The sequence below is a fragment of the Gobio gobio genome, assembly GCF_949357685.1.
Source record: "Gobio gobio genome assembly, chromosome: 14".
In the NCBI taxonomy this organism is placed as follows: domain Eukaryota; kingdom Metazoa; phylum Chordata; class Actinopteri; order Cypriniformes; family Gobionidae; genus Gobio; species Gobio gobio.
The window spans coordinates 27,207,397-27,234,550 of NC_137107.1; the positions used below are offsets into that span (position 1 = coordinate 27,207,397).

The window sequence follows — 27,154 nt, forward strand, 5'->3', positions numbered from 1 at the left end:
TAGTATTTCATTTCTAAAGTGCATGCATGTTCTTCTTTAGGCTACAAAAAGAAGTATTTCGGCTTTTTCACAAGTTAGTCTGTTTTGTTCCCATCCGATCCAACACGCGAGAAGCTGAGCTGAACAAACGCTCACTATCTGCGCTTGTGCAGGCGCGGAGAGGTAAGCTTGCGCAACTTCAGCTCGCGCAGGAAAGCGGCTCTTCATTGCCTTCAGCGTATCTCGTCTCTTCCCTCAGTTCTTCAGGTTCCATTTGTAACACACAAGTGACATGTTCTCGAATTATTGCAATATAGGCGTATGTGCACGCGGGCGCACTTCCGGATAAATCGGCAGAAAAATACAAAGAAAACCGGTCAACCGGTGCATCCCTAATAGAAACCATAATGAGCTGCATAATGACCTTCATAATGAATAAGCCTTTGAGTCAGGTATGTGACTGAGGGAGCTAAGCAACAGGACAAAATAAATATTTGGTTAAGTTTATTTAGAATATAGTTAACAAAGACACATTACAAAGGCCTATTATATTTTTTAATTATCAACATATTTGACTATTTTTAATGTTTTTGAGAAGTCTCATGCTAAAAAAACAGTAATATTGTGACATTGAACACAATTCAGTATTCAGTAAATACGAAAAATTGGTAATGATGAATGTTATAAGTAAAATATTTGGGATTTAAAACAATGCAATGCAATTATGATTTCATAGATTATAGGGTGAATTCAGGTTAATTGGGACACTTTATCACCCCCCCCCCCCAGTCATTTCAATGGCACACATTTTCAGAATCATTTGATTTTGTAAACTATCCGATACACACACTCAAATATAATTTTGAGCTTCGGTTCATTTATGAGACTCTTCTTATTTATTAAATCCAGGCAATTGGCTGATGAAACTTTGTTTTAAAATTAAGATACAATTTATACAAAACTAAATTCACTTTAAAGCTGCAGTAGGTAACTTTTGTAGAAATGTATTTTTTACATATTTGTTAAACCTGTCATTATGTCCTGACAATAGAATATGAGACAGATAATCTGTGAAAAAATCAAGCTCCTCTGGCTCTTCCCAGTGGTCCTATTGCCATTTGGAGAAATACACTGCTCCCGGTAAGAAACAACCAATCAGAGCCAGGAGGAGTGTCTTAGCAGTGTCAATCAAGCTTGTGTGTGCGCAGATCACACCCCTCTCATGCACAGCGCGTACAGGCGTTCAAATTCAAGATTACCGGTGTGCCACAGGTTAGCTTATGGCAGACAAACAATCCAAACTATTTTAAGAAATAAACTCAAACTATATTCTCAGGAAAAAGTCATATTTTACAGTTTTGCTACTTAAGTAAATTGTTTTAAAGATGTTTTTTTTCTTTTGTCGAAAACAATCATTTTTAGCTGTTTGCCCAGACCTCAGTCTGCGCTTTGTGATTTATTGGACCGTTCACCAGATTTCACAGATTTTTGCCTTGGAGTGTACATTAGTTTCGATGTGGCAAGCAATCTGTTGTTTGATGAACAGATCCTTACATTCACCCCATGTATTTGATTAATTTTTTTCATGCTTGCGCATTTTCCCTCAGAAATAATGCATATTATTGCCAGCAGCAGACAATGTAAAGATATGAATCTTGTATTATTGAGATGTTGCCTGACAGCTGTGAGAAATGGGGGAGAAACATAATTCCTTGTTTTAAACTGCTGTGTATCCCTTCGGATATTTTAATAGATTCCCTGACCGGCCTCGTGTTACATTTGTTGAGGTAATGCTCTGCAGAGGCAGGGTTTTGCCCTCTGATGTAATGGCATGTAAACAAATCCCATCTTTTTCATATTAGTGCAGGCCACCATGTCTTACACCAGACAGATTGTCTGCCTGTCAATGAGATCATATTTCAACCAGATCTTCATGAAGCTGATGCTCCATTATGGGGTTCTAGAGATCTGGAACAGTTAGGTTTAAAAATTTACTTGTCCTCTTTTTTGCCGTTGCAAAGCTTGCAAAGCTTGTAAAATGTATATCTCCTCTGGCAACTATTGCCTGAAAATGAAGTGAAGCAGATACATTAATGTGTAAGATACATTTTCAATTTGAAATCAAAACAACAAAAATGAGAGCCTCTCATGGTCTTGATCTATTCCAAGAACAAAATGGTATATGTTTTTCAGCTTATTTTACTGATAATATTGAAACGGCTTTGCATAAACAGTGTTGAGAGTGTTTGGATAACACTGATCGGAGAGCTGTTCATTTGTCAATGACAAGCGTCAAGTGTTGAAATGTTTTCTTCTTCAGTTGAATTAGCTGACCATACAGTAATTTGAATCTTATGAAACACTGAATAGTTCTGATGTCTAAATGTCAGAAGTTATTCCCCATTGCTGAATGGTGGGAGGTGTGGAGAAGGTCTTTCACTGAGCTCACATTGAGACATTTTGTGTGCATTTAACGGCAGTTTCCCGGACAGGGTTTAAATTAAAACAGGAGTAGGCCTTAATCTAGAATAGTTCATTATGGCTTTCTGAAACCGATTAAGGACAGATTACTAACACCTGGCGATACATTCACAAACATTGCTGTGTGAGCATGTAAGACATGCTCCTGCTGCTGCACATGTAACATACATGAATTAAACCCCCAACAAAGCAGGAGACCGTAGAAAAGGGCAGAGCCCTCTTCAACCCAAACATCTAATCAGATAAGTTACAGGTTGTACAGCCTACCTTGCCGACCGGCTTAACACACTAGTGACCTAAGGCTATGTGTGTCTTGGCTACCTTGCAGACCAGCTTAGCACTAAAAACACATGCTGTGTTTTTGTGGTGGTTAAACCTCCCCACCCAAGAATCATCTAAAATCATCAAAAGACAATTCTGAGATTTTTTTTCTAAACACATAAATGTTAGAAATGTATTGCTGAAACACGTTACAAAGACTGTGAACTGGGTAGTACTGAATTGTGAAGTTAGACTGTTAAACAGTTTTTCACCATTTGTGTTCAGGATTTTAGGTAAATAATTAGGTAAATAATATACTATATCTCTGTACATAAATACTATTTTCTACTTAAAACTATCATTTTCGTTTTTTTTACTAACCCAAATAATGACTCATCCACTAGGTTGCACGTGAGGGGGAAAAAATAGGTTCCTTCCACTTAAGAGTTGAGCTCTTTATTTTAATACATCTCTTTACATAAATACTATTTTCTACTTTAAAAAAAATAACTTCGTTATTTTACTAACCCAGTGTTTTGTATGTGAAAGCTGTTTCACGTGAATATTACCACAGGAGTGAAACACAAAGCTTTGTTTAGCCTAGAAGGGAAATAATGGTCAGATAGCACTTTTTCATTCTGTTTTGCGATCTGGACCTGGTCACTCGATTTTCCGTGAATTTTAACAATAGGCCTAGTCCATTTTTATCCCAATGGACATGGACATCTTGTTTCTTTTCCCAAATCTTCACTCACGTTGCACCCATGTTCGCAGGGGATTATAAACGTTTCTTCCTTTCGTTTGCTTATAATTAAGTCTATTATAACTATTCACATCCTTTACTGTGGTAAAGTATAAAAAACACTGTAGGACGAATACCTTTTTACTTCAAATTTTATTTGTTTACTTGTTATTAAACTTGGTAAGGCGCATCAAATTTGGTTTATTTGAATACCGCATTTCACACACACACCGGTGATTTTAGTTTCGGTTTCTCTGGCAGTGAATAATCAAACATTGCTTAAATGTCTTGACCCTGTGGAAGATAAAATCCGCTCTTCAGACCTTTTACAACAAGTGTTGCTTTGCGAAAATCAGGAGAAAACATGAAGATGAAGATATTCGAGAAGGTGTCTATCCAGCTCATATATATATATGTATATATATATGTGTTAAAATAAACAGCATGCTTATGGATGTTTCAGCCTCAAATGATTTCAAAATGTAGGCTATATTTATATATATATATATATATATATATATATATATATATATATATATATATATATATATATATATATATATATATATATATATATATATATATATATATATATATATATATATATATATATATATATATATATATATATATATATATATATATATATATATATATATATATATATATATATATATATATATATATATATATATATATATATATATATATATATATATATATATATATATATATATATATATATATATATATATATATATATATAAATATATATAAATATATATATATATATATATAAATATAGTTTCACATCCTTTACTGTGGTAAAGTATAAAAAACACTGTAGGACGAAACTAAAATCACTATAAATATCTATATATATATCTATATCTGGCATAGTCTACAGTTTTTTTAAATAGAATATATGCATTAGTTACATTCTCAATTTAATTTACAGAGCAATCCCTGCTAAGTTTTTAGTTTAACTAATACTATAGAAGAGGATTAGTGTGTGTCGCACTCAAAACAGACTCGCAACGGGGGTGTGGCATCACGATGGTGGCGCTCCATCGTGATGTCGGTGGCACAACCCTACAAAACGGCTTACAAAACCAAAACGATGATATCAAGAAGAGGGGGATTAATTTTGTGAACACCTTGATGGAGAGCTGAGGATCAACACCAACACCTGCCTCCTGCAGTAGGGCTGTACCAGAATATTCGAATATTCGTTCTGTGGGTTGGTATTCAATTTTCAATTTTGGGATTCGAATATTCGAAACGGTTCTCATTTGCACTTGAATATGCTTACACTATAAAATCTGGCGAAATAAATAATAATAATAAAAAAAAACTTATTTACAATTATCTTATAGCCTAGCCAACAGTTGAATATGAATCCAACCTTGTTATACTTAATAAATATATTTGCTGCTTCTTAGTGTTCACTGCAACTGAGTATTCTCTGTCTGAGCACACAACTGCATGAACTTGAGGCCGCTACATACTCCGCAAGAACAGAGAAAAAAAGTTCTCGCTCCCAGGGCTGCGAGAACAAAATGACGTCATTTTGTTCTCTGAGCCCTGGTTTGGGAGTTCTCTCAGCTTGTTCTCGACACATCGTCTGAGCAGAACTTTTTTTTTCTTGTGGGTGTCCAAGAACTATTGTGTGATTGGTCAGAATTTTAAAGTGGGCTAGGTTAATGCAGAGAAACTGAGATGTTCGGCACCTGCTTTTCTCGTGAAGTATGGAATGTACTGGCCAGAACGAACTTTGTTCTTCGTTCAGTTTTTAATTGTAGTTAATCTGTTCTCTTATTGAACTAAATTATTTTTACAACTATAAAATATGAAAACAGTTGGGCCGGTGCCGCGGTGGGCAAGTGATGTAACCGGTGTTATGCCTGAACACTAACACGACTATTGTTACCTGTTGTTATCAATCTAAATGAATCTACTCTTACTGTAGCTTCTTACTGGGACATAACAGACCTGTGTGTTTTGTATCACTAGTGCAGTGTCCGTTCTCGGAGCATTTAAGCTCTGCCTGCGTGAGTCGCGCCGCTTCTCCAGATTCCTGCCTTTATTAGAGAGAAGAATATGTTCAGCCCCCTCCCTCCGAAGCTTCGAATATTCGGTGTTGATTTACTACCGAATAGAGGTCTTCACGGGTCCAAAAATTCATACCCGAACCCGAAGAGACCCGTAATGTGCTTAACGGAACCGACCAGGACCCGTCTATTATTTCAAAAGCTTGACCCGTACCCGTGCAGATCCCAGAAATGCCAAAAATGTAGTACCCGGAACCGACCTGGACCCGTCTATTATTTAAAAGCTGCAACCGAACCTGGCGTGAAGACATAGACCCGACTGGATCCGATTGTCACATATTCCACAATAACTGATATTAACAAGTCAATAAACAAGTTACGGAAAATATAACTTTTGTCTTACCTATAGCCGTCGTCTCCCTTTTAACGTTACTTGACTTGATGCATTACATCCTTGCCAAAAAGTTAAATCCATGTTATTCCTCTCTTGTTATTCCAAGCATGCTTAATATATATATATATATATATGCAAAAAATAACTTGTCCGCTTATGACCAAACAAAATGTTTATATTTATGCTTATTATTTATGTTTGTATATGATAGTTTATATAAATTATATATTATATAAAATCTTATAAATTCACGTAAATTCCTGTTAAGTTTCCAAATAGGAATATTTGCAAAATTCCTCCGATTAAGTTCCCAAAAATTATCGGAAACTTTCTGCCCCTTTGCAACCATAGTCACAGCGTGCACTGCTTTGCATTGAAAAGTTCAAAGCACAAAGGGAAGAGATATTTATGCTTGGTGTATTATATCGATGCAGCAGTTTATTGAGCCTTTTCTTTTAACAGTTTTAAATTTAAGTTACTGTGCGCATGAAGAACAGTTCATATTGTTTGAATTTATTTGTTAAGAGGAAAAAAACCCTTGAGATGTGACCTATCGTTTCGAGGGGACCTCAGGAAAAAATATACATCACATAATTACATAACCCTTATACTCATATTTGATAAATGAAAAGCCATTAGGAGCAATAATGATTGACAGGAGCTGCATTCAAATGTTAAGCATAGCTAATGAAAACATTACCCTTGAAATAAAAGAATGTGTCATCATTATTTTTTTTGCAGCTAGCATGTAACCTGTGACATGTAAGATAAAAAAAAAGCTTTGACTAAGCTGTTTCTGCGACAGCTTCATCTCGTCCGAATTAACTCACTTAATTTCTATTCACTCCTTGCTGATTTAGAGTACACTCAAATTCCTTACACTATATAGGGATTAGTGAATGAGTGAGCGATTTCGGACACGGGTAATCTGTGGACACGTCATATACTCAACTTTTGCAGCTTTTAATTACGTATCGGACATAGGGCCTGTCAGACTCTGGTGTTGAATGACAAAATTACATTCACTACACTGTTGAGTACATGGTGCATAAGTGCGTACACTCTAAAAAAAAAAGGCTCGTAATCATAGGGGAACCTTTTTTAGTGCTATATACAGGGTTCCTACGGGGTTTGGAAAAGTATGGAAAAGTATGGAATTTGATTTGAGTAATTTCCAGGTCTGGAAAAGTATGGAAAAATAAATCAGAGTATGGAAAAATATTTATGTTTCCAGACTATTGTCCCTATTTCATTTTCTATATATAAAATTAAGAATTTCTAAATGTATATAATAAATATATACACAATCTTTTTTTTTTTTTTTAAATGAATGAAAAACTTGTAGCCTAGCTATGGCAGTAAAGGTCAGACCTGTGTGTTCCTTCATTTTCACAGTTCAACAGTGGTTAACACAGCACTTTGTAGTTTGAGAAAGCAAGTTGGGTTTGAGGATAAAACAGAGTCGATAGTGGAGTCCTTAAAGGAATAGTACACCCAAAATGAAAATGTGTCATTTATTTACCCCCATGTCTTTCAAAACCATAACACTTTATTATATTAACATTTTTAATATTTTAAATCAGAGATTTCAGTCCCTTTATTTACCCCAAAATGAAAATGTCCTAATCATTTACTCTCCTCAATGCCATCCAAGATATCCATGAATTACTTTCTTCAGTGAAAGAGAAATTAAGTTTTTGAGCAACCAACTGAGTTGGTTGCCATTTTGGATGGCATTTGGGTGAGTAAATGATTAGGACTATTTTCATTTTGAGGTGAACCAATCCTTTAAATATCTTCATGTGTCCAAGATTTCCAAGATTAACAAAAGTCTTATTAGTTTAGAATGACATGAGGGTAAGTAAATTATGATAGAAATAAAACCCCTTTAAAAAAAAATTTAAAATAGCATTTTGATCATTAAGGTCACAAAAGGCACAATTTTAATATAGGATTTCTAAATATTAGATAGCCTACATAGAGGTTTTGACTCAGAGTGTAACAGACTTGTCGGTGCCGATAGCATTGTGGGTAAGTGCATCGCCATGTAGTGCTGTTGAGCTTCTGGAGACCCGAGTTCGAGTCCTGCCTCATGGACTTTTCCCAATCCCGCCCCCCTCTCTCTCCCTCCTTACATCCTGTCTAGCTACATTCCTATCCTAATCAAAGGCAAAAACGCCAATACTAAATCTTTAGAATGTAACACTTGTTAGCAGTTGAATTTGAAAACATTTTATCAGAACAAGTTAAATATGATCGGAAACATCTGTAGGAAGTCTGGAAATTCGAGTCTGGAAAAGTATGGAATTTTGAAATGAAAATTGTGTAGGAACCCTGTATATAGCACCAATTTTGGTGCTTCAGTGGTTCTTCAGTGGTTCTTCAGAGGTGCTATATAGCACCTTAGTCAAAGAACCTCTGAAGAACCTCTGAAGAACCGCTGAAGAACCTCTGAAGAACCGCTGAAGAACCGCTGAAGAACCAAAATTGGTGCTATATAGCACTAAAAAAGGTTCCCCTATGATTACGAGCCAAGAACCATTTTTGGTGCAATATAGAACCTTTTTTTTTTTTTTAGAGTGTAGTGCATCATTTGGGACTAACTTTGGTGTTTTTGTTTAGCATTTTGTTAAGCTACCAAAGTGATAATTTAATGTCAGATTGTATTGAAAGAATTGTCAGCCAGGCTCTTTTGTGGTTCACATGAGCGCTGTTAAAGTTCTGTCACTCTATGATGGTTATGTTGGAGTTTGTTACGAAACACAACTATTGTGTGATTGGTCAGATCATAGTACTCGCATTTGTTTTTATATAGAATATAGCATCCTTAATGATTTTTGTAATGATCTTGTATGATGCAGTTAGTCTAAACAGTCACAGCAACCAGTTGCTCAACACTGAAATATTGAATGAGTCGTTTGCAAAGGAAACTTTCTACACGTTCTTCTCTACCAGAGCCAAACCCTCACAACATCTCATCCCTCTCATTGACATGATGCTGCTTTTTGAGCGTGCGTGGGTGTACAACGCTTCCTACAATTTTTCTGCCTGCCAGTCTTTTATAAATTTCCCCTTGTCTGCTTCAAAGGACACAAAGAAAGCCGCATGGCGGTGGTTGATGGCTACTAAAGGAGGATGGCTATGTGGGTTTAGGGGTTTGTTATTTTAAATGGATGAGGAATGTTCTCTTGTTCAGCTTGTCGTTTATCTCCGGTCTCTGCAATTAAATCCACACAGAGCTTTGGGGTGGGAGTTTTTCTGTGACAAACATTAGCTTTGTGTCTGATTGGGTGGCAACGTCAATGGTACTATTAACATGATTTAATAACCTCCACTTACTTGCACAAGGGAAGGGCACATTATACCGCCTTACACTGGATGTTTTTATTGATTTATTGACAATTGATACAGGATCTTTAACAGCCGATTGCGATATTAAGAGACAAAGATGAGAAAAATGGTCAAAAAACAAACAAATTGGAGTTCTATGATTTTTAAATTGATTTGTTTAAAATGAAATATTTTTCTAAGAGATTACACTTGTGCTTCCTTCAGTTGGCATCTCTATAGAGTGCTGCAGGAATGACGTCAAAACTCAGAAGACTTAATACGCCACTGGTTCCCTCGATTTGTTCCTATTAGGGATGGCTACGAGTACTCGAACGTGACAGCAATGATCAATCATGAAAACGATGAGGGCTTAATGATTAATTGCATTTGCGATATCATCGCAATATGATAAAACACGACTTTTAACCGCAAAGGCTGCGATTACACTCTGGTCACGTGACACGCGAGAGTAAAGCAGTCTGCAGAAGAAGCATCAACGTGGCACGTTACACCTACAGGCATGGCCTACAGGAAAGAACAGTTTGTGTTTAATCAATCTAATATTGTTGGTCATAATATACAATAGGAGTGGGAGAAAAGATTCCCTCTCCAATGATTCTGGATAAATTCTGAGCTTTAGATTTTAACTGCACTTTGCTTGATGTTACGCTTACAGTGTTTGTTCTCGCCTGCCGGTATTTTCCTTAGAAATACTCTACGAAGGCTTCCTTTATGTCATTTGGAATGCAGTGTGCTTAGATATTAAAAATAAGAAACTCACTGACATTTTCAAATGCTCGCGCCGCACTTTGTGAAGAGTGCTCGTGCATGCGGCTGTGCACGTCTCAAAATGCTTTTATGACGCAAAATTAATGTAGACACAGACGGTAATGTCTTAAAGGAATTAAACCGTCAGGACAAAGCACGTTATATTTCAAAAGAGATCTGTGCATTAGTGTGAATGCAGATCTCCCGCTGTCTATGATGTCGTCATTAATAATCAATTTACTAAAATTATATCATGAGAATGTACAACATGAATCCATTTTCCAAACCGTGTTTTTTTTTCTTACCCTGAATCATTATGGTACACTTATAATAAGTGTTTATATTGGGACTATTTCAGACCGGACTGGGAGGAACCGCTGCGGAGGAGCACAGTCCCTGCGTGACTCACCATAAACATAAACAGAGAGAAGCAGCTCCGGGTGCAATGTTCTTTCGCAAGACGCATGCAGTTCTGTTTATTAACCGCTAAAAGCGCAAAGTTACGGACTGCAGCTTTAAATTTTTTTTTATGTGTAAATTTTTTTTTTTTTTTAAAGTTCTCACATATACAATAAAAAAAAGATTTTAAGTTTTATTAACAAGATTAATTAAGAAAAAAGATTTGGAATCGGATTGTGACTCCAAGAATCGGAATTGGATCATGAGGTGCCTAAAGATTCCCACCATTACTATACACTGATTTATTGTTAGTCTTTTGTGAAAAATACAGTTGATAAAGAGCTTAAAAAATAATTGCGTATTATATCGCATTCGCAATATTGACAAAAAAAAAAAATCACAATTAGATTATTTTCCAAATTCGTTCAGCCCTATCGCCCTGACTTAAAAAAAAAAAAGTATTTAAAAAAAAAATAAAATGTATTGGTTATTGCAGCATTTTGTAGCCTGACGTCGTCATACTCAATTCTAGTCAGAATATGAGTCTGATACTGCTCCGTTGGGCTGTGATTATGGGGCGTGTTTCAACCGAACCAGGAAAGACCTCAATTGGATAGACCTACAACCAATCAGAGCAACGGAGCGACGCATAACGTTAGTTATCAAATGTCAACAGAACTCAACTGCACTGTGTTGCCATGTCCGCGGGTTGAAGCGACCCCAATTATGTGATATACAGACCCAGGAATGCGATTTTTAGCTGCCAGCCCTGCCAAAATAACACATATTTTACCCCCCAAATGCCTTTTTTCCCGGAGAACCCCCCCTGGAAAGCTATTGGGCTTGTTTTTGGCTAGTTTTGAGGAACGTTAGCAATTAGGCAGGTTTTGTTGTAAAAACTTGGCAACCCTGTAACGTTACCTGTCCTGTACACACGCTGGAGTAAGTAGCCTAACGTTAGAAGAAAAATATGAGTGTAAACGATCTTTGCCGGTGTTGTAAAAAAAAAAAGGATACACAGAGTTTACTTACCAACACGATCATTTCTGAGAGAAATAGTAAAGGTGAATGCATATACGAACAAGTTCTCCGTTTAGGATTAGAACAAACTCAACCCAAGCGCCTTTGATGACGTAGATGATTACGTTACTGTTGAACATCTGTCCATCATCGTCTAAAGCCCTCCCTGACAATTTGATTGGTCCGAACAGTTTCTGTTCGGGCATAATTACTTCTCTACCGATCAAGTCCAGACCGAACTGCCCGAGTAAAAATGTTGTGGGCGGGGCTAAGTTCGGCTGGCATCCAGGCTAAGCATGAGGTACATTGAGGCATTGAGCACCTGAGGTCTGATTGGTTAGCGTTAGACAGCACTGCTCCAGTATTTTTTCTTTTTATATGTTCATGTTTCCATGCCACGTATTTGTCAACAATAATTTTCATAACAGTATTTTCATTATCTCCATGACGGACATGCCCCGCCCCCCGCACATGCGCACAGGTGCAATATTAGCTGATGTCATGTGATATTCTAAAAAAACCCCCAAAGCAACCTGGTTCATATGCTTTTTTTTTGTGTTTTTTTTATTGTGTATATATCACATCACCATTTTGAAAGCAGATTAAAAACATTTTCCTAAAGTCTAAGCATAATCCTGAAAAAGTACCCAATAGTTTAAGATCAGAGATTTGTCTAGGTTTCTGTTATCTTCCAGACACACCATCTCACTGTGTTGCCACTCTCCTCTGCTTGTTTTACTCTCATGTTCGCCCTGTCCATGTTGTTTCGTCTCTCATTTCTAACTCTGTGCTAACTCTATATCTTTTTTTTATTCTCTCTCCCTTGCTCTCATTCTCTCCTTCCCTACCTACCTCTCTCTCTCTCTCTCTCTCTCTCTCTCTCTCTCTCTCTCTCTTTGGCAGGCTGTTCCTGCAGTGAGTCAGTATCATGGAGGCTGGCAGTGGGGCTGCTGCAGTGGTGGGAAGTGCAGCTCTTGGACTGCTCGGAGCCACAGGAAGTCATGACATCTGTGACAGGTAAGACTCACTGTCTTTCCTCATCAGACCTCCCTGGGTCTTCTATCTCACCTGGGTTATTTTACCCGTTTAAGGTACCTGTTTGTTTCTATGTGCGTGTTGCATTCTTGCTCCTGTGTGAGTGTTTGCGTCCCTGTCACAGCATGCCCTTTGCTTCCCTGCTGTTTCATTCATAACTGTAGAGGTTATTTCTGTGTGCAGCATGTGTGCGCAGCGAAGGCTTGGGCACGTACATCCTATTCCTCTCCAGGGGCTCGAGGAGAAATGTCAGAAGTGCGAGCTCTAGGAGATACGCGCAGATGCAGCAGAAACAATGTAAGCTAAAGGTTTTTGGAGAGTTGCGCTCATATATCCAACATATTATACGCAGAGCAACATCTCCAAGCTGCTAGCACTGATAAATACCCAACATGAGGTCATTAATTTCCTCGGAATAACTTCCTCTCATATATATATATATATATATATATCCCTGCTGTCATCAAAGCCCAAATTTTGCAGTCAGATAACATGGTGCTGAGTGCACAGCCTGTATGAAAATCCACGATGCTGAGTAGTAAAACCGTGGCAGCCAATAAAAAGCGTTACAATGCCTGTACACTCCCACCCACCCACTCTCACGGCTGAGCTCTGAGCTAAAGTCACGTGATCTGCAGCACTCACGAGAGCCTGGATGCTTTGGCTTCCTCTCGGAAATTCTGCCCTAAATCCCTCTCCTATCACCTTCCCACCAACGGTTTTGGGCTCTACAACGATTGTCCTGAGTTTTGAGGATTATTGTCCTGCCATTTTAGCCCTCAGCCTCACTTGAAAACAGTCCAAATCTGGTATGCTGAGGGTTGCCATGGCAGCCACAGCTTAGCATATATTAAATATTAGCACAACATCAGCGAAAGAAGGCAAGGAAAAGGACAAGGGGAGGCAGCGTGTTCTCTCAGCTGTTGTGGAAAGCATTCCAGATTTGGTGGTCATTTTCATACACACCCATGCTTATGATTCATAGTCACTAGGGGAAACGCTTAAGCTGTGCTGAGGCTTTGCTTTCACAGTCCCTGGTACTCTGATGGCCTAGAGCTCTGCGATCCTTCAATATGCTGTCTTGCCGCTGCACCACATGCGTATCTTAAATAAGCAGCCTCTAGAGTAGGACTGACATTGAATAGCCTCCAGCTAGGCAAGTAGCTTGCTTTTTAAAGTGCAGAACATTCTGCAAAGAGTATGCAATAGTTAATTTTGTTGACTAAACTTTGTTACCTTTCTAATCGATGGCCTCTAGGTTGCAGTGCGAGACCTCTGAAGTAGATCAGTTGGTCGCGTGGCTATTTACTTGTCGTTTAAGAGACCGTTATTATCCGAGGCTTACTGCGCACTGATTGCAGGGCCAGTCTGCCCTGAGCGACTTGGAGGTTTAGTGCCTCACTCAAGGGCACTAAAGTGATAAAATGGGTTTGTGATCTTGGATTTTTAAACCACTGCCTTAATCCTTAATAATTAGGTCACCGTTTCCATGTAAGGCTTGCAGGTTAAGTGGGACTTTTGAAGTATATCTTTTTTTTTCTCATGCAAATGCTATCTGGGAGATACTGATACTGACAAGCAGTTAATTGTGTAGTCGTAATTTAGGATTGATATATACTTTAGCTTTCATGAATGTGTGACTAGCCATTTATTGATTGTTAGTTAACACTTTACAATAAGGTTTTATAATTCTAACATCAGTTAGTGCGTTAGTTGTCATGACCATGCTTTAATATTAATTTCTATATATACTGTTTGCTATTGTTTATTCCGTCATGTAATATATATAATGTTATTGTTCTGTAATGTTAATTAAATAAAGTATTATTTTTAGACTAGACTAGATGGTTGCTTATTTTTCACTTGATCTTTTTTTATAAACAATGTTTACTTTTAAACAGCGTGTTGCCTTCAAATGTTTATGTATTATTTACTTACAATGGTTATCATAAATAATAAACTCATTGAATTAAAAAAAAAAAAAATCAAATAGTTACATAAATTAGTAAAAGAGTTCCAACAGATTTTACTGTGGTACCGAAATTGGTACCGAGAACCATACAATTTTAATGGTATTGGTACTGACTACTGGAATTTTGGTATTGTGACATCCCTACTCTGTACACTACTGTAGTTGTACATGAACATGAATGCATTATGAACTACCAATACCACATTGAACAATAACAACAATGTAAATGACAACAATGTATTTCATCGTCTCTTATTAACATTTACAAACTTGCTGCACAGTGAAACATTATGGTTATTTGATAGACTTTTTTTTTTTCATCCGAATGATTTGTGTTTTGTAGCTGCTAGTTAATCAGTGAGTAATTTGTTAAACTGATTTAAACTGATAACCCATGGGTCATTGGTGTACAAATGACTTTTATTAGCAGGTTAACGTAGTCAATCTGCAATTGTAGTGCTGCATGTTTGCTTTGCTTCCAGCCAGTGAACACGGTGCAATACAAAGATGTGATGTCTATTTATTGTCTCTATATTTTTCTTATATTGTCTCTTTATCACATTCAGTTCATACTGCAAATTCACAACATGGGTAAAATATAATTTATTTTGATGTGGTACTGTAGATTCATAGTGACACAGGAAAAGTGACTTCTTTATTGGAGTGCTCTGTAAGACAAGCCACACATATTTGCTTTTTGTGTTCATTAAAATAAACTTGTGTTAGCCCAGAATCTTCTTGTGTCAGTGATTGGGTAATACTGAGTAAACAGCGGAGAGCTCTCTGCTTCCTGAAATATTGCAAGCTGACAGAGTGCATTTCTATCAGCATTTTTCTAGCAGTTGACAATTTGTTCGTCCTCACAGTGACGAAGCATTCCTGCAGGACTTGCCCCTGCTTGAGACCGAGTACTACGTGTAAAGCAGTACATTTTCTCCCAAAAATTAACATTCTGTCATTTTATTAATCTCTCGTCGTCACAAACCTGTTATTCATTCAAAACAAAACAAAACTTGAATTGAAAGTGAACTGTATCTTTTTCCCAAAAACAATGCCATAAAGTGGTCTGAAGGATATTATTTATTTACTAAAAAGAAAAAAATCCATAAGGGTGAGTAAATGACTGTTTTTGTTTTTGGTAAAATATTCCTTTAAATGCAAAGTCTGTTCATGTTGAACCCAGAGATTGATTAAAAATCACATGTGAAAGCAAGCAAGAATGCTTCATCTGATTGTGATGCACTAGTCCTCCAGTAGACAATCATTTCATTTCTCAAATCCCTCTTCAAGATCGAAGAGTTGCAGAAGCATATGGTCTGTGCCGTTCAGTGCCAGTAGCCTCTCATGTTAACGATTTCATTTTTGAAATGGGAGTTTAATAGGAAAATATTATAGTAGTTAGTCTGTATGGGCTGGTTTAACTTGCATTACTTCACTGACATTGTCACTAGAGTTTGCAGATAGAAAGTGTCTTGCAGGGGACAGCGAAATCTAGGACTGGTGTCTTTGTGCACTCGTTTAGACCGAATCCTCCTGATATTTTCTCTCGAGAGTAGAACAAGCTACCTAATGAAAACGTTTTAGAGTAATTGGTTTTAGGGGAAGTTGCCTTGGAGCAGTAGTTCCCAAACTGGGGTACGTGCGATGACAGAGTGGGACACATAAACAAACTGCTGAGTTTAGCTGTTCATTTAATTCTACCCTACCTTTTAAAGGGATAGTTTACCCAAAAGTGAAAATTCAATGTCATAATTTACTCACCCTCAAGTTGTTCCAAACCTGTATGATTTTCTTTCTTCTTCTGGACACAAAAGAAGATTTTTGAAGAATATGGGTAACCAAACAGTTGATGGACTCCACTGACTTCCATAGTATGGAAAAGAAAATACTATGGAAGTCAATATGGTCCATCAACCATTTGGTTACTGACCTTTTTGAAAATATCATCTTTTGTGTTCAGCAGAAGAAAGAAATTGATACAGGTTTGGAACAATTTGAGGATGAGTAAAGGATGTTTTTTTTTCCGGGGTGAACTATCCCTAAAGTAACATTTAAAACTGGGTATATATTTCTAACAGGCAAAATGGTGCATCTAGTGAAAAAACAACGAAGTGGTAGTGTCGTTAAAGGTCATATCCATACCAATCCAATCAAATTGCCTAATTTATTTTGTTGTCAAAAACTGACTGCATCCACACAAGTAGAGTGCATATGATAGGTTGCATGCTGAGTATGCTTACTTGTCAAATTGCTCTACATTACTGCCGTTCTCGACAATGTAACTTTGTAAAAGTTTTAGCACTTACTAGCATGAAAAACAAATATAGACACAAGACTGTGCATAAGGATCGATTTAAGACTCAAACTCTCTTCAAAGCAGAAAAATACCTTTTTTATGAGTTCTTGTTTTTAATGTTGATAAATTATACAAGCAAGAATGCATTCAATCCACACGATTGCAAATGTGACTGATTTTATACATTTCAACAAACAAAAGGGTAATATTAAATGCTGTACATTTTAAACCGTTTTGTCAATATATTATTTGCTCTATGTAACAAAATAAAAATAGCTTTAGTTGTATTTATTTTTCTAACTGAGTAATTTTATGCCTTATTGGCTACATTTACATGCAACCAAATAATTCATTAGTAATCGGATTGACGGCTCAATCGGCCCAAAAAGCCTTCATGTAAACACCTTAATCGATCTGAATGAGCTCGATCCGAAATTAATGAAATAGATTAGAAAAGGAATAAACCACCCCTTTAAATCCAATAAGTTTGATAGGACATAACCTAGGACATAGGTTAACCTACTGGTGGTTTAGTTTACTATTTAAAAACATCACTTTTTTTCCGTCATTTCATATTTCTCTAATGACCATTTTTTGTTTTTATTTAAATCTGTCTCATAACATTATTTATGCCATTGTAATTAGAAATAGATTAGAAAAGGAATAAACCACCCCTTTAAATCCAATCAGTTTGATAGGACATAACCTAGGACATAGGTTAATAAGTTTGGATTGAAAACCGAAATTGAAAGCACTGCGCGTGTGCAATGACGCAGAAATTGTGCAATGACGTATGATGCGTGGAACGAGCTGTTCTTCCTGTTGAATAAAGTGTCATTATAAATGAGTGTCCCATCATTCTAAAATTATCCGTCTGTGAAGTGGAGCAGGTCAATGGTCCCACCAGTCCTTGTTTCAGATGCTCATCCACAGATGACTGGTTTTGGTTGTGGGGAGGGGCATTTTTACTGCATGATAAATATAAGCAGCACGGCAAAGCAGTTCATATGCTCATTGTCTCCAAATTATGACCAGAAATGGATATATTAAGTCTGCTGTTTAAAACAAATAAAAAAACATAGTAGGAGATTAGTTATTATGCGCAAACAGCTGGAAACTCTGCATATTTGATTGTGACATTGTGACATAGATTGTGACATAAACGCGCACATCTATCAATTGGAATAAATAAATTCAATGACTCGCTCATTAAGAAGGTGGCTTGCGGCCACCTACTGGTGGTTTAGTTTACTATTTAAAAACATCATTTTTTTTCCGTCATTTCATATTTCATTTTTTGTTTTTATTTAAATCTGTCTCATAACATTATTTATGCCATTGTAATTGCATGCATGCAGTGCAAAGATAGCTTTTTTTGTTGTTTCATTTGATTAAAATCATTGATTTAAGATTTTGACATAAAACATGACACATTATACTTAATGTTTGTACTTTATAAAGTAAAAAAATAAAATGTACCTGAAAATCAATTTAAAGGGGTGGTAAAACACATTCTTTTGAAGGCTTGGCTGTGTTTGTGGGGTGCACTGTAACATGTGTTCATGCTTCGTTTTTAAAAAAAATTGCCTTATTTTTCATATATTTGACCTTTATTCTACACTGCTCTGTCCCTCCTTGTAAAACGGTCTGATGCTTTCCGGGTTGTATGAAGCCAGTCCCTCAAAAATACGCAGTGGGCTCAGATTGGTTAGCTGGCCCAGTGTGTTGTGATTCGCTAACCGCAGTGCACGTCGGAAACGTCACGCCCCTTACCGGAGGCTGTTCAGTATTAGAAACAACGGCGTCAATAAAACCATATGAGCTCGAATCAGACCCAGAACATTTGAGTGAAGATGATCGAGCAGAACCTGTTCAGTCCTCAAGAGTAAAGACTGCGGATCTATAATGATCGCTACTGAATGGCACTTTAACTTTTGTATTTTTAGAACGATTATAGCCAAATATCTGTCACAAGAACTAACGTTAACCCAAAACGAACACTAAGCACTGGCTTTAACTAGTAAGTTAGCCAAATCACACACAGAAGCATGTTTAGCAAGCCTGTAGATAAACAATACATTAAAGCTCTAATCAAAGAATCATTTCCACTAATGCCAGGTTCGCTGTTGAGATTTTAACGTTAGTGTTTGTAACGTTAGGTGTTCGTCGGATAACGTTAAGTATGAATGAGCATTTAACAGACTGGTTTGCAGAACAGCGTTGTCATCTGTTTACTTCCTTGCTACAACGTACAATTAACCTATTACAGGAAAACACATCGAAGAAAAATAAATCAGACTTACAGGTTGTGGCCCGTAAACGGCTTCTGTTTGTAAATCCAGCTTTCAGGACAAGCCGTTGTGCATATCCTGTATTGAACTCGCGAAGTTTGTGGAAGTTTGTGTTGTCCTCCGTGAAATGTGCAGCGCGCGCGTCGTGCATCCACGCACCGGCAGTGTTTTTTTCACATAGCTGACGTTGTGCAAATCTGGCATTTGAAATCGCGAAGACGGTGGATGTTTTCCTCTGTTAGATGTGCTGCAGCCCTGCGCGTGCCTGATTCCCCGCTGACTCAAACACACGTGCATATAACATGCTGTATGTTAAACGCTCTGCAACGCACCCCCGTCCCAAGGAAAGCTGAACAGAGCAAGTACCCCAGACCTGCAATCCGGATGAAAATAACAGCGTTTCCTCGGCATTGCGGCAACAACACTCCAGCCTGACTATACCACAACAGCGCCGCGATACAAAATGGCCTCACCCCCCCTTATTTAATATTCTCGGAGGAGGGGTTTATGTAAATATTGAGCCTGTTGATGTCACCAACCCTGGAGGAATGTGTGTAGTCGCCTACTGGCCGTTTGCTGTAGTTCTCCCTTTGCTTTAAACTTTGAACGTTGTAACTTTGCAGATGTTGTTTATGCTCAAGCAGCAACATTACACGCTAGCTAAAGTTAGAATAGTGAAATCGTTGTTTACCACCCCTTTAAGGGGGCGAAAATTGTCCCTTAATGGAAAAAGTGACTGCAGTCTAAGTGGAAGAGGCGATTAAGAGAAGGATGTTAAATGCCACTCTAAAAAGTTTGGGAACCACTGCCTTAGTGGAATCTGTGCTGACAGTGTGAGACCTACTTCAACATTTAGAAGTCTCTGGAGCTTGCTCAGACAGGATATTCAGAAGAGGAGGAGCTCTGATACATAATCTTTTCTCGTTATTTTGCCATCTTTTTTCCTTCTAATCAGCGTTAATGAGTGGCTGACTCTGAATAGAGGTGCTTTTCGTGCTTTATGAAGGCCCACCATGAACTGCAGTGGCCTCCAGGAGTTAATGACTTCCATTGGGATGTGATGAGGATATTGTGACAACACAATGGCGAGCACTCCATCTCGACCTAAGAAACATCTTCACCATATGCCATACGCCAATATGCTGATTTTGAGGGAAAATCTAATTAAATTGAAAAAATTTAATGCAACTAAAATAGACGCAAATGTGACACAAAATAAAAAATGCATGCCATTTTTCATCAGATAAAATTTTTAATTAAAGCATGTGCCAGTTTTTTATGCACTTCGGTGTTTAATTAAATAAATTACTCTTATGACATGGTTCTTTCTAGCGAGTAAGTCAAAAAGATTAATAGAAACCACTTCAAACTCTCTTCTTAGTAAGAGGTTTGAATCGCGCTCAGTCAGTGAATCGTTGAGAACCATTACTGAGTTCCGTGAGTCATTTTGTTCATGAATGCTATTTTAAAAAAGATATTCTAAAAAACATTCAAATATTAGACACACATTTTTTTGTTATTTAGTGTAACCCCTCCTGTTCAAACCGCCCACGGCTAAAGGCTGCAAACGCTAGACAAAAGTCAGTCACTAGAGCACCTCTTGAGATCAGAGGTTTGAGGTTTTACTCTCACAGCGACTACTAGTTGGCCTTCGTTACATTAGCATATGAAGTCCAATAGGTATCTACTCAAAATGAACTGAAGCACTTTTCAAATGCCACCTTTATCAACCTGGTATGTAATTAGTCAACTGGAGTCATTTGCCTCCTAAATTTTTCATTGTCATTTTTTTTCTCCAGCTCTAAATCATTGTGTAATGTCAAATTGCCAGTACTAGAGCCCGACCGATATGGGTTTTTGGGGGCCGATATCGCTATATCGGCCGATTTATTTTTTTGTGTATATTATAGTACAGTACCAGTCAAAGGTTTGGACACACATTCCCATTGTTGTGTCCTATACGTGTGTGTGTGTGTGTATATATGTGTATAGTATAGTAGTACATAAATACAACAGAGCAAATATACAATTGGAAAACCGTTCTTATCAGGTTTTTCATTTAGGTCTAAACTAGATTTTCAGGTAGGCTACAGAAATGGTGATCAAATGTAAAATATCACTTCATAGTCTTCACTGTATAAATATAGATTAACTCTTATTAAAGTTATTCAGTCAAGAACAGTGAGCAGTGTTCTCATCTTTTATGAGAAAACGCTTCCCTGCCATTGACGAGATTTTCCTGCTTTCCATGTTTTCATTGTTATATGCTAGGGGGAGGCTATTACACATCTCCTGAACGAGTACAGAATCTCCTGATCAAAAACAGGTGAAAAAGAAGCAGAAACAAGCGATCTCATATCAGGCTCTAGTCAGTACCTGATAGTACAACACTCATAACTGCTGCTCATAACTGATGCTGATACTGAAGTATTATACAATATAATAAGCATGCAGGGTGTGGTGGATTTGTAGTAATTTCCGATTGGCAGGAGGTTCAATTCTGCGGATGCAGATTCTGTGTGGGCCTGTCATTAGCCTATCTCTCTAACCTCACTCCAGAATACCCTGCTCATCTCCACATGTACGTGATGGAATCTCCCGCTCCATCACGCCATGCCTCATTGAGCGCTCTTGTTCCGTGAATGATTCACTAACCAAAATACACACAGGCCTGTGGCCGCTGTGCATTGTAGTTCAAGCAAATGAGATGAATCATGTTATTGATTAAGCACTGCAGTTGGTTGCACCTGGATCAGCGAAGAGTCCTGGCAGCAGTGTCATAATGCAGCACACTGTTCCTTTCTGGACATCCTCCATTTTGGTGATTATGGATACAAACTATGCTGTGTCAGAATTGCATGGAGGATGACAGTTTGAGGTCATCAACGTATAGACAACCCAACCTCCATTCCCCTTTGAAGAGCTAGATCTGTGTTCATGTGAGCCTGAAACTGACAGCAAGAGGGAGGAGGAGAGAGATCAGATATGTTCGTGTACTACAGAGACGTGGAGGAATCCTCCATGCTGTTTTGATGCATACACTGCACAAAATCATTTCATTTTTTCCCCCAGCTTATTTTCCAGTAACAATATTGTATTGAAACCCTTAAACACCCTTAAAACAAGATCAATTTGCTTGGAGTAAAACTGTGTACACTATTAAGACGTGTTTTTTTTTTTTTTGAGGATGTTTAATTTTACCCTGTTGACTTTTTTTTCTGGTTTTAAACAGAAATCTGCAAAAATGACTTAAGACCTTAATTTAAGATATATTCCCTAAGGTCACAGTTTTGCTTCTCAAGTGAATTGATCTCGTAAGGATATTTAGATATTATTAGACTGGAAAATTTTAATAAAATATTGATTAAGGTTGTTTTCACACCTGGCTCGTTTGGAGTGTGTTTTGAAACCTGGTGTGTTTTCGTTTGGTTCGTTTAGGCATATATGAACACGGCTTTGCGCTCTATCACTCTGAGATCGCCTGAATGAGACAACGTGTTATATAAAAAGCAGCTGTATCTGATTTCTGTGAGTGAGCATAATTCGTTATCACAGTTGAAAACCAAAAAGCGCCTCTTTATTTTAAAATGTTGTATAATTGCTCTCCATGCACTGCAAAAATGCTGTCCCGACGAAGATTCCCGCTCTAACGGTATTGTACATTTCACTGGCCTCTTTATTATGTACACCTTGCTAGTGCCAGGTTTGGACCCCCTTTTGCCTTCAGAACTGCCTTAATTCTTTGTGGCATAGATTCAACAAGGTGCTGTAAACATTCCTCAAAGATTTTGGTCCATATTGACATGATAGCATCGCGCAGTTGCTACAGATTGGTCGGCTTCACATCCATTGTGCGAATCTTCCATTCCACCACATCCCAAAAATGCTCTGTTGTATTGAGATTTGCTGACTGTTGAGGCCATTTGAGTATAGTGAACTCATTGTTCAAGAACTTTCAAGAACCAGTTTGAGATAATTTGAGCTTTGTTACAAGGTGTGTTATCCTGCTGGAAGTAGCCATCAAAAAATGGTTACACTGTGGTCATAAAGGATGGACATGGCCAGCAAAAATACTCAGGTAGGCTGTGGTATTTAAACAATGATCAGTTGGTACTACGGGGCCCAAAGTGCGCCTAGGAAATATTCCTCACGCCATTAAACCACCAGTCTGAACAATTGATACAAAGATCCATACATTCATGTTTACGCCAAAAACTGAATGTCGCAGCAGAAATATAGACTCATCAGGCCAGGCAATGCTTTTCCAATCTTCACTTGTCCAGTTTTGTTGAGCTTGTGCAAATTGTATCCTCAGGAACTGCTGTAGCCCATCTGCTTCAAGGTTCGATGTGTTGTGCGTTCAGAGATGCTTTTCGCATACCTCGGTTGTAACGAATGGTTATTTGATTTACTGTTGCGGTGTCGCCTTTCTATCAGCTCGAACCAGTCTGGCCACTGATTCTTCTCTGACCTCTGGCATCAACAAGGCATTTTCACCCACAGAACATCCGCTCACTGAATATACATCAGCAGTTTTTGAAATACTCAGACCAGCCTGTCTGGCACCATCAACCATGCCACGTTCAAAGTCACTTAAATTACCTTTCTTCCCCATTCTCATGCTCAGTTTAAAACTCAGCAGATTGTATTGATCATGTCTTCATGCCTACATTTGATAGGCAGATTAGATATTTGCCTTAACGAGCAGTTGAACAGGTGTACCTACTAAAGTGTGTGCGTGTGCGTGTGCGTGTGTGTGAACATATGTATGTGTATATTATATTGCCAAAGTATTGGGACACCCCTCCAAATCATTGACTTCAGATGTTCCAATCACTTCCTTGGCCAAAGGTGTATAAGAGGAGCTCAGTGAATTCAAGCGTGGTACCGTGATAGGTTGTCACCTGTGAAGTCTATTCATGAAATTTCCTCACTACTAAATATTCCATGGTCAGCTGTTAGTGGTATTATAACAAAGTGGAAGCAATTGGGAACAACCGCAACTCAGCCACAAAGTGGCTGGCCATGTAACATCACAGAGCGGGGTCAGCACATGCTGAGGTGCAGTGCGCAGAAGTCGCCAACTTTCTGCAGAGTCAATAGCTACACACCTCCAAACTTTGTGTGGCTTTCAGATGAGCTCAAGAGCAGTGCGTAGAGAGCATTGACTGTAAAAAAAGTTGGACGACGTGCCTTCACTTTCTTCCATTGACGTGACTCAAAGAAGCCATCAATCTCAGCTGTAAATCATAATGTCACACCCCTGTTTTTATAGCATCAAATAATTAACTTAAAGAACGAACACTTGAACTAACATCTGGTTATGGTGTGGGGTCGTTTTTCAGGGGTTGGTCTTGGCCCCTTAGTTCCAGTGAAAGGATCTCTTAATAATGCTCTTAATGTTCCCAACTTTGTTGAAACAGTTTGGGGATGGCTCCTTCTTGTTCCAACATGACTGCGCACCAGTGCACAAAGCAAAGGTCCTAGATTAGCGAGTTTGGTGTGGAGGAACTTGACTGGCCTGCACAGAGTCCTGACCTCAACCTGATAGAAAACCTTTGGGATAATTTAGAGCGAGACTGCGAGCCAGGACTTCTTGTCCAACATTAGTGCATGACCTTACGCATTCACTTCTAGAAGAATGGTCAAAATTTCCCCAGAAAGTCCTAAACCTTTTGGAAAGCCTACCCTGAAGACTTGAAGCTGTTATAGCTGCAAAGGGTGGGCCAACTCCACAATAAACCCTACAGATTAAGAATGCGATATCATTAAAATTCATGTGCATGTAAAGGCAGACGTCCCAACTTGTCAAATCATCTTGATGGATGACGCACAGGAAACTGACCAATAAGAGGACAGTTTTACTCTCATGTGACTTAAATAAACATGTTTTGGTACGCTTTGAAATGTTGCCCTGTGAAAGAAGATACAACTTTGTAACACAGAAGTCCCTGTTTTGAAACAGGGCATTTTCAGACCTGTAGAATAGATAATTTGCTTTAAGACAACGTTTTTTACATTATTGTCTAAGGCCCTCCTTCAATGTTCATTTCTGGTCGTCTTCAAGATAATTTTGTCTGTAACTTAATAAATGGCACTGATTTTAAATGGCACTCATGTCTGCACATTGCTCCCAGTCGTCAAATCATCTTGAGTACCTTCCCTGGCACATCCCTTATGGGGAACCATTTTTGCAGTGCTCCATAAATCAGAAGCGTAATTAAAGGTCTTACAGGGATGCAAACAGTGTCATTAATTTAGCCCAGATTTGTGTGGTGGTGTCAAGTTCTTGTTTATTGTAAAATGGCAACATATAGTTAAAATACAGGCACATTCTCACAGTTAATGACTTTTACTGAATGTACTGTTGTGCCACTATTGTGCTGTAAACTGCAGGATCATGTATTATACTCCAACACAAGTATCTGCTTAAAGTAGATAATAAACATTCAAAGCCATTTTCCAGGTCATCCAGATTGGTTTAATCCATATCGTATAACGTTTATGTAGTTCGTTCCATGTCTTTTTATGGAAACAATTTTCTGTTCTGTCAGAACATCCCCCACTTTGGAAAGTGTAACTGTACCACTGACCGCGCTATGCTTTTCATCTCTGATCAGCGGTGGTTTTTCATTTTGCCAATGTGAGACAAGCCAGACTGCTACTTTGTCTCTCCCACCCTCTCATTCATCAGGGTTGGAAGGAAATAATATATTTGCTTTCTTTCATATCACCCATTAGACCATATGACTTTTTTCTGTTTTTTTAAAAAAAAGCAAATCAACAGCATCAACTTTTCTAGGCTGCAGGCATTTTCCAAAGAAACTGAAGATCCCTTGACTTAAATTGGCAGATATCCCTACATGCTGTTGTATGGATCTCGCTTTGATTCCCTGCTGTGCATGCTGGATAATTATTTTTCCCTTTTGTGTCACTGTGATTAGTTTCGACATCTTGCATAATTGAAATGATGCTTCTATTAACACCTCTGTGAAGGATGGGATGTTCTAATTCACCGCCTTACATAGAGGATGTGTCATTTTTGCTGTCACACCGCCTATCTGGTATTCCACTCAGCTCCACTGTCATAATTCTCAGAGGCAGGCGCAAAGCAGGCTATATCCGGTTAGTTCACAGGCTATCAGACTGACCCTGCTTCTTCTCTCTCCCTCTATATCCAATCCTCTCCCCTCTCCCCTCAGGGGCCTGAGACCTGGACGACACCCGGAAGAAGACGATATCGTGCCAGAGCTTGCCAGAAGCATCCACCCCCGAGAGCGACCTGACTGGGAGGAAACCATCAGCGCAATGGTGAGGAGCCAAGTACTCGTCTCGCACAAATTCAGCGACTCCCTCCCACACCCTATGTTTACAATTCCAGTAGTAAAGAGAGCAGATAGCATACCCTGAAGCTGTGAAAATTAAAGACTGACTGGTTATTGCCGATAGGGACAATACACAACAATTTACATTTCTGAAGGATAATTATTAATAATAGTTTTCTTTTGGGTAGTTGATTTTTATATAAGACCATATTAGTGCAGTAGACTGACATACATTATTACCTGTACGTGGGAACATGCTCTTGTCAGATGCCTGCACGGGGATTATGTAGATCTGGTAAAGCAGACACAAAGCAGAATTATTTATATAATTAATGTATTATGAAATAAAAGATTGAATGGACATGACATGTAGATTTGAGTTTTATTGAGAATTATTTTATGTAAGTGAGTGATATAAGAGGATACCGGTTGCCTGGGGTAATGGTCAATAATAAAGTTTAGTGATCATTATGTAAAACATTCTAAAGAATACTGTCACTTTTAATCAATTTCTTTTAAAATATAAAATCTTACTTGCCCTTAAACCTTTGAACTGTAGTGTTTCATTAAAATATAAAATCTTACTGACCCTCAAAAAATAGTTTCCATATACAGTATTTAACGGGTAGTTATGTTAATATACCACATAATGATTCTTGATTCTGAGGGTTCACCCATGGCTCTTTGCTATCAAATATGTAAAGCATTAATGTAGTTAGTCATTCATTAAAGGTCCCATATTGTCAAAACTGAAATTTCCTGGCTTTTTTCATGATAACTCTGGTCTAGGGCCTATGTAACTATCATATA

General features: G+C 38.0%; 1 protein-coding gene across 1 annotated transcript in view; it reads left to right on the top strand.

Moving 5' to 3' along the window:
- arhgap32b (Rho GTPase activating protein 32b) overlaps positions 1 to 27,154 on the top strand; it is a 125,767-nt gene that overhangs the window by 39,984 nt on the left and 58,629 nt on the right. Inside the window, exons 2-3 of the mRNA XM_079835623.1 lie at positions 12,329 to 12,442; positions 26,222 to 26,330. Coding sequence (XP_079691749.1) covers positions 12,354 to 12,442; positions 26,222 to 26,330 — 198 coding nt within the window. The 5' untranslated portion in view covers positions 12,329 to 12,353. The remainder of the gene's footprint in view (positions 1 to 12,328; positions 12,443 to 26,221; positions 26,331 to 27,154) is intronic.